Source organism: Polyergus mexicanus, unplaced genomic scaffold (genome assembly GCF_030449975.1).
Source record: "Polyergus mexicanus isolate NDT 795.1 unplaced genomic scaffold, iyPolMexi1.0 SCAF_26, whole genome shotgun sequence".
In the NCBI taxonomy this organism is placed as follows: Eukaryota; Metazoa; Arthropoda; class Insecta; order Hymenoptera; family Formicidae; genus Polyergus; species Polyergus mexicanus.
The window spans coordinates 1,896,977-1,910,991 of record NW_027223346.1 but is presented as its reverse complement, the minus strand read 5'-3'; the positions used below and the strand labels follow the sequence as shown (position 1 = coordinate 1,910,991).

General features: G+C 45.3%; 2 protein-coding genes across 2 annotated transcripts; one reads left to right on the top strand and one right to left on the bottom strand.

Moving 5' to 3' along the window:
• Positions 1-5,468: 5,468 nt before the first annotated feature.
• On the top strand, positions 5,469-6,597 carry LOC138943438 (tropomyosin-like). The gene is made up of 2 exons (XM_070314292.1): positions 5,469-6,273; positions 6,581-6,597. Exons 1-2 carry the CDS (start codon positions 5,469-5,471, stop codon positions 6,595-6,597), a joined length of 822 nt encoding a protein of 273 aa, XP_070170393.1.
• Positions 6,598-8,927: 2,330 nt separating this feature from the next.
• Positions 8,928-12,240, bottom strand: LOC138943437 (uncharacterized). The gene is made up of 3 exons (XM_070314291.1): positions 11,138-12,240; positions 10,144-11,064; positions 8,928-9,936 (listed from the first exon to the last, which is right to left on the bottom strand). The coding sequence occupies exons 1-3, from the start codon at positions 12,238-12,240 to the stop codon at positions 8,928-8,930; spliced, it is 3,033 nt and encodes a 1,010-aa protein (XP_070170392.1).
• Between the last annotated feature and the right edge of the window lie 1,775 nt (positions 12,241-14,015).

Here is a 14,015-nt window from a genome sequence, read left to right as displayed (position 1 = left end):
CGTCCACAGTGGCGCTTTTAATTGACTCATTCTGTCGAGAACAGTCGATGACTACGAGTGGGCCGTGAATTAAAAATTTATCTAAATTTAAGAGCGTTTCGTCGTTTTCGCATCCGTAGTACGTTTTTCGAAATTTCGAATACATATCGTATAATACGGCGATTTTATGTTTATCGAAATCTAAATTCATGTCATCGTAAGGATAAAAATCGGAATTAAGATACAGTTTGACATTAGTTAGTTTACAATTATCGAATAAAGAAGGCTCCTCGGACAGAACGTTCTTCTTTCCAGATTGTAGCGCGAAGATAACGTATCGCGGTTTCTCGAGTTGTGTTGCCGCTTTGACGGCCCACGAGTGTTTGGTCGTGTTCTGTAGAAGCGGAAACTCGTAAAGATCCCATGAGCGAAAAGCGACGCTCAAATATCGTCCACTATCTAACGTGCGCAATAACCTTAATTTATTAATATCATTCAATACTATATGAGGCATTCGCCATTGTATTTTTAACAAAACGATTTTAGGTTCTTGCGTTTCGCGCGATATGACGCAATTGTTATCGTTGCGCGCTCGTATTAAAATAAGCTCGTGTCGCGCGTTGATCACAACGCGCTTGTAATCTTCGCAAAAACCTAATAGTACGTTAAGAGGTACGCAAAAATTAAAATCACCGATTGACGAATGAGTTGTTGCTAATAAGTCCCATCCAGCGTTTTTTAATATTTTACTTCTTTCGACTGTCAGCGACGCGTAATTTTTAATCGTACTCGTTATTCCAACGTTTCTGTTTCGATCGATCTCTACGCCATCGAGCTCGTAGCGAATTTCCTCGAACATAAACGCCGCGCAATTGTTTACTAATCTCGTTATCGATGCGATTTCCTCTTGCGCGCTCGATGTTTCCTTTGACTCGAGTCTGCCCTCAATGTAGATAAAACTGTCGCAAGGTAACGTATACAAATCTTGCTGTTGTATAGGAATTCGTATCTCATCGCTATTTCCGAACGTAGTATTGGCGTAAGGGTTGTACGTGTGAGTTTCGATCTTGACGATGCGATCGTCGAAGATTGGCTCCCCACTGATACTTAGAATGTCGCACATTCCGCTTTTTACAAAGAAGCGGTTTTCGGCACGACAAAACCCAAAGAGCGCAGAAAAGTCTCGTTGGCGGCGGTTAGTCTTCCTCCCTTTTTTCTTCTCTTTTCCGCGTTTAGAGGTGACGCGACAGCGATAATAGGTGCGTTTCTCGCATTCGATCCATTCACTACGAGCATCGCGCGCTTCTCTACCGTTTTCGTCGCACGTGTAGACGAATCGTAATTTCTTCGCCGCGAAAATCGATCAATTTTCCGTTTTGGTCCACAACACGCACGTTTATATCGGTAATGGTCCGTGCGATGATCGGAAGGTAAATGATCTGCGTTGGAATTTCCGACACTTTATATCCGGGTGGAACGTTAGGCGCGAATTCGTGTATAGTATGCGCGGATTTGTCGTTATGATACGCTCCTGTTGTAACGTTGCACTCTATTCGAATAAGGTTAATGGCCATAATATTTATTGGCTTATCGGATGCGTACCATTTATTCGGTTGTAATACACGAGACGAGAAACCCAGGAGCGAACCGATATTATCGGGTTTTGTAAAATTTACTCGATATGCGCATTTAATTTCGCTTCTCATAGTGTTATCGTTACCGCGAAGCGTTATAGAATTTTCACTTTTATCGCCATTCTCATCGTCTTCGAAATAATCGTCATCAACATCATATATGTAATCATCATCGTTCGTTTCCGGTTTTTCATTTTCGCGTTCTCGTTCCTCCTCTCTCGCTCGTCGTTTATGACGAATCGCTGCTCTTAGATACGCGTTTATAGCGCTTAATTCGTAAGATCCTATTGGAATTGCGATAATCTCGTCATTATTATCGAAGTAAAATTTATTATTCGTAGAATTTATATTCGGTATCGTATTATAAGTTTCAAAATTGGTTAAACCTAATTCGTAATCGTCGTCGTTTAAATCGAGAGGCGGAAAATAACTCGCCGCGAGAATACTGCTTCGTCCGGAAAGAGTGAGAGTTAGCGACATGATCGGTGAGAGCGATCGAACTGCGTTCGATTGACGAATAACGGTTGATATTATAGTCGACGATTCCTCCAATCGACTTCTCGGAGAAATCGAAGACTCAATTGTCCGCAAATATTCTGATCGCGCGTCTGCTCGGAGCGACGATTGTATCGAATGTTCGCGTCGCGCCCGAGATAACGCGCGAGTTCGCGTGGAGGACGAAGATCGCCGAAACCGTCGTAGTAAATTGCGTCGTCCCCTTTTTTCGCGTACGCTACCCAATGAGTACCCGGTCCGGATGCGTCGTCTAAATTCACAATGCCGCTCTCATCGCGGCGCGCTTGCGACGGAAGCGCGTTGCGCATAAACACACCTCTAAAATGAGGTACGCGCGAGAGTATCGCCGCGCGATTTAATTGTTCGTTCGTTGTTGCTCCGACGGATGGGAGAATCTTTAGCGTCTGTTTACGCGAAGTTTTTTTTTAGCTCTTCTTCTCGTTGAGGATACGCCACTTCCACGTTTGTACGGCGCGAGATATAAACCGCGACCTTCCATCGCGCGATCATGACGCTGCAACTCTTCCAGTTGTCGTCGCGCTGCTTTGCGATCGTTCACCGCTTTCGCGATTCCCGCCGCTCCTCCGGCCAAAGAACCGAGAGCTCCTAATAACGGTAGCAGGGGTAAAAAGCCGCCGCGTTTCGCTATCGGAAGCGTTCTTTTTCTCGTAGCGATTATTCTTCTTTTGTTCTTTTTTCTTTTGATTTTCGTTATACCCATTCCAAGTTTTGTCTTCGATTTCATAGCCATCCATACAGCCGCCGCGGCGGCTCTCTCGCCGAGAGTCGAGTCTTTAGCCGCGACACGTTCGCGCGCTTTTTTGGCAAGCGCGTGGTCAGCGACGTGTCGATCAGCGAGCTCGCCGCTCCGCGAGTACGCGATATCGTGCTCGCGGCAGGCCGCGTCCAGAGGATTGACACCTCGATCGCCTCGCGCGAGTCGTTTCGCAAGACGAGTACCCGGCCCGCAAAATTGATATCCAGGTATATGTAGTTCGAAAGGGAGTGCGTTTATCGCTCTATTCAACAAGCCAGCGCCATGACTCACACCGTACTGCTGTTTCGCGAATTGCATTCGCCGCAATCTTTAACAAGCGGCGCCGGACCGTCGATGTGTGTTCGTTGCCAAGGGCGATTATAATGCTCTAGACATCGACGGTAGCGCCGCACCTCCGGATCCACTTTTATATATTCAGGCAGTTTCTCCCACAATCGTTCTACGTAGCGACCGAAATGCTTTAGTAAAATTATTTTCGGAATATACCGCAATTGATCGGTGGTGAAATCGAGAATATCGTCGCCATCTATTAGTAAGATAAACATTTCGATTCACCGCGCGCAATTCGCTACTGCGCGATTGATGGCAATCTATTCGTATATAAATTAAAAAGTCTCGCCCTGCCTTACGCGAGTGTATCGCGCACGCGCGCAGCAAGAGGAATGCGTTTCGTGCGGCAACCGATCGCGATAAAGGTGACGAACCTCGATAATAAAACGCGACCGTCGAAAGAAACGCGTAGACACGGTCGTCTATTACCGAGCGCTATTCGTTGCGTTATTTGCGGGCCTTCTAGTTGCGGCAAAACAAACGCATTAATAAGTTTGTTGGAGAGTCCGCATGGTGTACGCTTCGAGAACGTTTATGTTTACTCAAAGTCATTGCAGCAGCCTAAATATCAATATTTAGAAAATTTATTAACACCGATGGAAGATATAGGTTATTTCACATTTTCTAATAACTTTGACGTTATTTCACCCAGCGAAGCTCTCCCGAATTCGATATTCGTATTCGACGATGTAGCGTGCGACAAACAAAATACTATCAGAGAATATTTCGCTATGGGTCGACACTCGAACGTCGATTGCTTTTATCTGTGCCAGACGTATGCTAAAATACCGAAGCATTTGATTCGAGATAACGCTAATCTGTTAATTCTTTTTAAACAAGATGGTACTAATTTACGTCACGCATACAACGATCACGTGAACACGGATATGTCGTACGAGAATTTTCACGCGCTATGTCGCGCGTGTTGGCGATATAAATATGGTTTCTTAGTAATCGACAAAGATAGCGCGCTCCGCGCTGGTAGATACAGACGAGGATTTAATGATTTCATTGTACCGTAGAACGATCAGTTATCGCGAATACGTCGAACGCGTCAATCGCTCTCTCGCGAGTTAGAAGAAGTTGCAATGGCCTCGACGGATATCGGCGAACGCGAAAAAACAGCAAAAGAGATAGCTAAAACGCGCGCATCGATTCGTAAAAAACACAGAGCATTAAAAACTGGAAAAATGGAAAGCGAGATCGCGATAGAGAGTCATTTCAAACCGATCGTCGAACCGCTACGACGCATCGCTGATCGCGCTGAGCGAGACGAGATAGAGCGAAATGAAATTAAGCGCGAAATGATAAAACAAGATGCAACCGACATTTCACCCTCAACGAGCGTCGAGGAAAAATGGAAAGATGAAGCACTAACTCCCGTTTGGAAAAAACCTAAAGCGAAACGAATACGCGCTCGACGACGATTGAACGCCGTTTCTACTCCATTAAACGAATCTTTCGTCGAAAGAGACCCATTCGCGCGAAACGAAACCGAAGAATATGAAACGTTCGAATCCGAGAGTCTCGAATCGCCCTCGATATCCGAAATACCCGTTAAACAAATTTCGCGAATTGCTCAAGATCGTGAAATATCGTACGGTCAACTAGGACCGTTAGGGCGAAAATATATGGGGACTCTTCTCGGCGGAGAAGCGCCGAACGAGATTGATCACGTTTACGGAGTTTACATCGGCGAGAAAGGTGCGATGCTCGGCGATAAGCGATTTGACGTAGACGCGAATGATTCCATATTTATAGATGAGATTAAATATGTCGGTACTCCCGGTTTGTATGAATTAATTTTTATGAAAATTCCTAATAGTCTCATATATACAGAAAAAGATAAATTAACATACAGAAGTATATTGTTAACAACGAATGCTCATAGACGTGATCATGACGCTAAAAAATCTGTCTTAGGAAATAAAGGATATAAATACAAATTTATTATCGCTCCGCTTATTCATAACAGCGGCGCGAAAAAAACAGGCGCGGGTCGCGTATCGTCGACTATGCGTGTCACGGACAATAAAATCGATTACGTCCATTGGGACGATCCAAACGAATTAGTGGATCGTTTGCGATTATTAGACGCTTCGCGTCGAGCCGGCAACAACGCTCACGAAAACGAGATTCTATCGATAATCGAGGAGCTTCGCGAAACAGGAGCGATCGTATAAATCGAACTGTCGCGTGGATGACTGTCGCAGTCGTACGCGGAATTCGCGATGTCCGTGAGCAAATTTGGCTCGCCTTTAAAAAATCGAGGCTACGACGCGAGAACCGGAAGACTACGTCCGGCTATCGAGTCTCTGCGAAGTTACGTGCGCGATAACGCGCTGTGTCTAAGCTCTTCCATTGAATACGACGCGAGAGAGCGTAAAATAAAACGCTTGGCTCAACCTGAGGAGGACGCCGATGCGACAAGCAAAAGCTACGTCGAGGGAATCACATCGCAATTAAGAAAAGACGCGAACGAAGCGGGACAGGGCGTCATTCTACTATTCACGAGACTCGCTCAGCTCGATAGCGCTTTAGGTAAACGAATAGACGTCGCGGAGAGTTTCGTTTCCGAGATAAAAACACGCGATGACGTTCTGAGTAAACGAATAGACGCTGTGGAAAATTCCATTTCGAGAATAGAAACGAGCGCTAACGCTCTAGATAAACGAATCGATGTTTTAGATAAACGAATCAAAGGTTTAAGCGATCAAATCGAAGTCGCGAAAAAAACTATATCGCTCAACGCGACGGAGTTCTCGACGAGAAACGCGAACGATCGTAAAATAATGTTCAATCAAGGTAAAACAATACAAGAACTAAATCAAAAATCGCGTATCGCGGCGAATTCCGCAGTGAAATCCGAGACGAAGATACGAGAATTGGAAAATTCAACGTTACGATTGAAGAGAGACGCAGACGAGCTATCGGGAAGAGTGAAAGAACTAGCAAAGATTAGCGGAAGCGGCGAACCGCTCGAAAGAAAGATTAGCGAGAGCGGCGAACCGCTCGAAAAAGAGATTAGCGGGAGCGGCGAACCGCTCGAAAAAGAGATTAGCGGGAGCGGCGAACCGCTCGAAAAAGAGATTCAATTCAACGTTATTCTCGAGAGAAAGAAAAAAGAACTATGAGCGTTAAAAAACGAAAACTAGTCGAGGAATTGCACGCTCCCGCGAGAAGAAACTTCTCGCGTCGTCGCGTTGCGGTGCGCGGGTACGACGACCTATGGCAAGCGGATGTGGTCGAGATGCGTCCTTACGCGAGACTCAACAAAGGCCACAACTACATACTCACCGTTATCGACGTATTAAGCAAATACGCATGGGCTATACCGCTTAAGAGCAAAAGCGCAAATGAGGTTACTCGAGCGTTATCTAAAATAATACGAGACTCTAAGAGGTGTCCAAAAAATCTACAGACCGATAAAGGAAAAGAATTTTACAATGCCGATATGCGAAATTTTACGAAGAAGCACGAAGTAAATCATTATTCGACATATTCGGTGATGAAAGCGTCGATAGTCGAACGATTCAATCGTACGCTCAAAAATTTTATGTGGAAGTATTTCACGCTAAACGGAACGTACAAGTGGATCGACGAGTTACCACGACTCGTCGAAGAATATAACACGCGAAAACATCGCACTATAAATATGAGACCTGTCGACGTAACTCCAAAAATTGCCGATAAACTTTTAAATACTGTATACAGCAATATAAAAATCGCGGCTCCGGCGAAATTTAAAGTAGCCGATCCGGTACGCATCAGTAAATTTAAAACGATTTTCGAGAAAGGCTTCACACCCAACTGGACTACAGAGATTTTTCGAATAACTAAGATACAACGGACTAATCCCGTAACGTATCTATTAAAGGATTCGCGCGGCGAGCCGATCGCGGGAGGATTCTACGAGCACGAATTGTCGCGCGTTGGCGATCCCGACGTGTATCTCGTAGAAAAGGTGCTGCGTCGAAAGGGTGACAAGATTTACGTGAAATGGTTAGGAATGGACGAATCGCACAATTCTTGGATAAATAAAACAGCTGTATTATGATAAAAATGTATTTTTATTAAATAAAACTACATATTATACATATTATACATATTATATAATATTATACGAAATTGTAGACATGTTAAAACTAAAATAATCGTATAATTATAAAACAAGGAAAATCTTAGAAAAAATAAAATAATCGTATAATTATAAAACAAAGAAAAAAATAATAACACAATACAATTAAAATTAAAACTTGTAAAAATCGATTAACTGTTTAAATAATCGATTATAGAGTAATTATCATTATTAATCTTTAAATCGTATGATTATAAAACAATCGTAATTTTGTACGAGTTCTCTCTTGCGCTCCATATAAACTCTTTCTCGCGCCGCTACGCGGCCGCCATATCCTGCGTTCTCTCTTTTGCGCTTTATGCGGACTCTTTTTTATATTTTATATATATTCTTCATCGCATTGTTAAGCGAACATCGTATCTCGCGGTAACTTTATTCTCGCGGTAGCTTTATTCTCGCGTTACTCTATATATAACACTTTCAAGAATATAATAAAGAGTCATGGAAATCATCGATCTGTCCAATTCGCGGCAAATCTCGACTCGATTTATGACAAATTCTCGCATTCTATCTCGTTTGCATGTAGCATGTAGCATAATATATGTTCGATGCTAATGAAGTAGAATGCGAATTTGTCAAATCGAGTCGAGATTTGCCAAGACTTGGACAGAATGGTGGTTTCCACGACTTTTATATCGCAAAAATACAAAAAGTTCATTTTTTCGCGTTCTATACGAGTTCTCTCTCGCACCGCTACGCGGCTGCCGTATCCTGCGTTCTCTCTTTCAAACTTTATACGTACTCTTTCTCGCGCTTTGTATACATTCTTTATTACGTCACTATGATAACGCTAAAACTCGCATTAACATCTTTTTCACATTATTCTATATAAAACACTTTCGAGAGCATAATAGAAAGATCGTGAAAATGTACGATCAGTCTTATTTATAATAGATTTTATATTTAATACCTATTATATATAAGACCGATCGAACATTTTCACGATTTTTTATTAAAATCTAATAAATAAAACCGATTAATTTTTATTATTTTATTAAAATCTATTATAATAAATTATATTCAAATTATATTCAAATTATATTATTCGCGCAAATTTGTTCTTCGAAACGATTCGTAGAACGTCCATCGATGTTTTTTCAACGCAATCGTGAATTATATCGAAAATACAATGATAATATATTATTTATAAAATATGTTTATACTGAATAAACTACTAACTAAAGTTTAAATGTTTAAAAGAAACATTATATAATATTTTTTCGCTCCCTACAACGGTATTTTATAATGTCCCCACGGTAACGTATCCGTAGTTCCCGATATCGTGTATCGTTTGTCATCATGCGGACTGAGCGCGATTTTCAATTCCGATACTGTATACATCTCGTGTAACTCGGATCTTATACAAAACTGCTCGCGCTTCATCTCGATCCCCTGTCGAAGACAGCGCGCGTAATCGTCAAACGTTATCGTTCTCGCGACAACGCCGCTCTTAACACCCTTGATTCTTTTTGTATCGCTTTTACCGGCGACTCGCAGCGCGTACATTTTCGCTCTAAGTCCAATAAATTCGGTCATAATCGCGCCAGCGTTCTCATCCTTCATCGCACCAGGTATTTTTTTTATTAACGAGAGGCATTCCATACGCATTGTCCATTGCGTAATCGCTCGTATCGAACTTGTCGATATCGCGTTTCATATTCTCGTATATGTCCTCGCACTCGACGCGATAAATGAGACTATCCGTATCGGTGTACATTATTTTACACTTATCTCGATACAATGGTAGCATGTACTCGTAGTGAAATTCGTATAAACGAATTTTAGATATATCGAGAATACACATACCTACATAAATTGGTTTATTGAACTTAATCTCGAGTTTACGCAATTCTACAGCTACGAGATCCTCCGCGAAAACGCTTCTACTGTGAAAATTCGGCTTCGCGATCATCGCCTCCGCGCCGTATCGTCCGTCCCATCGAGTCACGAGTCGAACATTCGAATGATTGCGCAACCATGAAGATTGCGCGAATCGCAATATTCTGTGTATTTTCGTAATGCGTAATCCGTGTCGAACGCATTGCTGCAAATTGCGATAATATATCACGTAACGGTTCTTATCGTACAGTGTGGCGAGAAGCTTCTCGTCTCGTTTTCCGGGCGGCTTATCGCGCGTCGGGCAGAATGGCAAGTCAGCGTGAGAATCGTGAAGGTCGGACGGATATGCAAGGTCGACCTCTAGAATATAACCGATAGGCGAGTCCGATGTCACGGACATTAAATCAACGCTCGTAACGTTATCGACCCATCGAAAATTTTCGTAAGGCAACGATTGACACATCGCCCATCCGTACAAATTATTTATATCGAAGTACATGAGATACGACGATGGTTCCGAAGAATCGTATGACTGTAAATATTTGTTATTAGCGCGCGCGTATCTGTTAGAACATTGACTTAGCCCACCGCGTATTCCACGCTCCACGAACATTACCATATCAATGTCGGTTAATAATTCGAATCGCACACTCGTATACTTCAACATAGCGTCCCATGTGTATCCCGGTAACGTGTAATAATACGCGGGATCTAAATTATAACTTCTCATACACGCGTCACGAAAATTTTCGAAAACATCGGCCAATAGAAGAACGTCGGTCTTTAAATATAAATCGCTATAATCGCCTAACGTTTCGACGCGAAATCGCTCCCAGACTCTTATCGCGCGCGCGTAATCGTTCTCAGATATCGCGTCACCGGTTAGCGAACTGTGAAAAGCCTCGCGCGGCGGTAGACGAGTCTCTAACAATTTATCTACGTCGTCGACATACTCGTACGGAAATACACCCTTTCGCGCGAGAAGCTCGAAATCGGCGTCGCTAAGATCGGAAAATTCCGAACGCGCGATCCTCACCTCGCTTTTGTCTAGATACGACGCCAATTTCTCGAGACTCGCGCTTAAAAATTTGAAAGAATCCACGAAACGCAACTTCAAACGTTTTCCGAACCATCCCTCGTCCCACGCATCTTCGACGTTTTTCGTGAAAGAGATATACGTTTCTTTCGTTATCGGCAATATTTCCACGCTACCGGGAAAAGCGTTAGCTACATCTTTAATGATAAAATGCGCGTCGTAACCCGATAAATTGTGAAAGAATACGGGAATTACGTAAGTATCCTTATAATTTAAATTACAATTCGAATGAGCCGGACCTCTGTACCGTCCAGTCAAATGACAGTGATCGCGCACGCGAGCGTCTCCCAATTCGAACGGTTTCTCGCATATGCTACAGCGCGTCGCGTTTACGAATCTCTCCCATTCATCCGATGTAAGATTCGTCATAGGAGCATCGATATCGAGAACAGTTTTCGCGCGAAGCGCTAGATCGTGCAGTTCTCTAACGAACCACAATACGCAATTTTCACCGCGATAAGCTCTGTAAGTAGAGCTAACGCCATCGAGCGCGCATCGCGCGTAATATCCAGCGCTATAAACTTCGTGATGCTGAACGATAGATGTATTCGACGTTCTCCTCTCCTCTTTCTTCTTCAGCACGCATTCGAGATCAGCGTACACCACGAATGGAAGTCGCTCCTTTCTACTATAGTTACGAAACTCTAACCATTTGTCGTCTTTGGTAGGAAGGACTATAGCGCACTCGTTCATCCTTCCGCAGTCCACGCTGTGAGCCGATAACTTATCGCTCGTTCGAAAATAGTGCATGCACCTGCGACATAACGCACATTTTAAATCTCGCGCATTATCAACATCGCGCGACGATTTTTTTAATTAGTACTCACCGATCGCATATATGCGATTTATGTCGTCTACCGCTGAGTTGCGAGCCGACGAGTCGCGACAAATTCTTAATCCACGCGAAATGCGTCGCGTCATCTCGTCGCGTCATATCGTCAAAATACAACAGATTAACGTGTCTGTTCTTTTTATCGTCAGTGAGACGCAAAGGAACAACGCGACAACCGTTTTTTCCCTCCTTTTTATCTCGAACGGTATACACATTAATAGATATGTCGTTAATACGCTCGAATCTAGTAATTTTGTTCAAACTCATAGGAAATTTAACGCCCTTCAGATTCAGCACCGTCGTGTAATGCGGGTACGAAGATTCCCGACCCACGTTTTTTTCAGCTGGATACAGAGCGGCGACCACCGCCCATGCGAAACACGCATTGTCATTAGATTGCACGTTTATCACCGCTTTCTTCAACGCGATCTCTCGCGGCAATTTAACGCGACATCCCGCGTGCATAGGATTGTATCTGTTCACGTTCACGGTTAAATTGAATATTCGCGATAACGCCCATCCGCTATCGCGCTCCTGAAATTCTTCCAACGAGGTTAGAGTAGCGTCGACCACTCGCTTCTCGTACCACTCTCGCGAGTCGGAAAGAGGTAGAAGCGGATAATTCTTCGTGACAATAGTCTTAACATCGATCTTGTCGCCCGAAACGAACTCGCCAACAAATACGGTATTGACCTTAACACCGTTATATTCATTCATAACATCGCGTATTCGATCGAGCACGGTATCTCTAGCGTCCTCGAGAAATCGTCGAGGTTCGATATAATCGAAATTAATAACCGCGCCGGTTAAAACGCGTCTAGAGAAAGCCGTCTCGATCTCGGACCACGAGAATCCCTCGCGTTCCTCTACGCCGCCTCCCACGCGTTCGAAACGTCGACGCAGATTGTCTCTCGCGCCCGTTAATCGAACGATCCGAGCGATAAGAGAATTGATCGCTCCGGTCGATCTCCCTCGACGCTCTCCTCGACATCTCTCCCGCAGAGACTCGAGACACTCGTCGCACCGTCGCGCCCACGCGCGATACGCGTTCCCCGTCGCGACGTCCCGCGCGCTATCGAGAAGATCGCGCGCCTCCATCTCGTCACTCGTCGTCTAACGAACGCCAAGATTTTTTACAAATAAACCACGTCTCCTCCTCGTCGTAATTCTCGATGTAGAACAAAGCTCTCGTCTCGCAGCCGGCGCACCAATTATTCGACACGTCGAAAACCTCGTCGACGAGATCGCAAGCGGGCACCATCTCGCTATACACCGTTTTCGTCACGTGCGTCGATACGCTCTTCTCGAAACTCGAGCTACGCGCGCAATACGCGCAATATCTCTCGTTCTCCTCGAAATACTTTCCGTTCTCGAATCGGCAACCGAACTTAAAGAAACAATGCACGACGTGATTCACCTCCCACGAAAATTTCGGAATTCCGTATCGCTGTCTCCAATTGCGATAGAGCAAATAGCCATCGGCTCCGACATTCGCGAAAGGTTCGTCGAATCGCGTCTCGCTCGCCTCTCGCACGAACTCTTCCGTGAAATCGATCTCTTCTATACAGTACAAACGATCCTCTATATAACGTTCGCGTAGTTCTTTCTTCAAACAATTCGGTATCTCCAAATTCCGTATATCCTCGACATTTCCGATTCGAACGTTCACCGCTCTTCCGGCTAATCTCGTTAAAGCGCTCGGCGCGCGCTTCATCGCGCCGCGAAATATCCTCGAACGTACTAACACCTCGAGATCATCGCGGCGTCCTTTTATAACGAGGAATATAGCGAGGACGCGCCCCCGATTAACCGAACCGGATACTCGCTCTCGGACGCGCGACGTCGCCGGAAAACGAAAAAAAACTCGCCCCGAAACGCGACGAGCGCGCTCGCGCTAACGCGCGCCTCGAGAGGAGGAGAGCGACGAGGGACGCCCCTCCGTCCGCTCGACCGCCCACCGACGATCCCCCGCCCCCTCGACGCCGGGCGCCCGCCGCCCGCTCGCGGATCGCGCGCTAGAAGCGCCCCCCTAAAGAATCGCGACGGCGGATCGCGCGCTAGAAGCGGCGGATCGCGCGCTAGAAGCGGCGGATCGCGCGCTAGAAGCGCCCCCTAAAGAATCGCGACGGCGGATCGCGCGCTAGAAGCGGCGGATCGCGCGCTAGAAGCGCCCCCTAAAGAATCGCGACGGCGGATCGCGCGCTAGAAGCGGCGGATCGCGCGCTAGAAGCGCCCCCCTAAAGAATCGCGACGGCGGATCGCGCGCTAGAAGCGCCCCCTAAAGAATCGCGACGGCGGATCGCGCGCTAGAAGCGGCGGATCGCGCGCTAGAAGCGCCCCCCTAAAGAATCGCGACGACGGACCGCGCGCTAGGGGCGCGAGTCGCGTCGAGGTCGCGAGTCGGGCGCGCCACCCCCCGAGCGCCATCTCTCGAGCGCTCTCGGCGACTCGTACCCACCGCTTCCCCCCGACCGCGCTTCCCCTCTCACCCTACTTACCCCCCCACGAACCCGCCCAGCTCGCTCTCCATCCCTCGGGCGCCCACAAGCTGCTCCGAAACTATCTCTCTCTCTTACTCCCCAACGATACCCTCTCTCTCACACTCACACAAAACTGATCCAAAACCGGCCTATCTATCCTACTCAATACTATTGCTGCCAGAACAATATTTTACTCAAACTTATCGTATATTATGGAATACTTGTAAAGATAAAAATCCTGACGAATGAGAAATTAAAGGAATTCTTGAATTATTTTGAAAAAATGTGATTATCTAAAGCTTCAAAATTAAGTGTGTACAAGTGTCCAGTTAGAACAAATAATACAGTTGAAAGTTTCCATAATGTGATAAATAGAAAATTGGATAATCATCA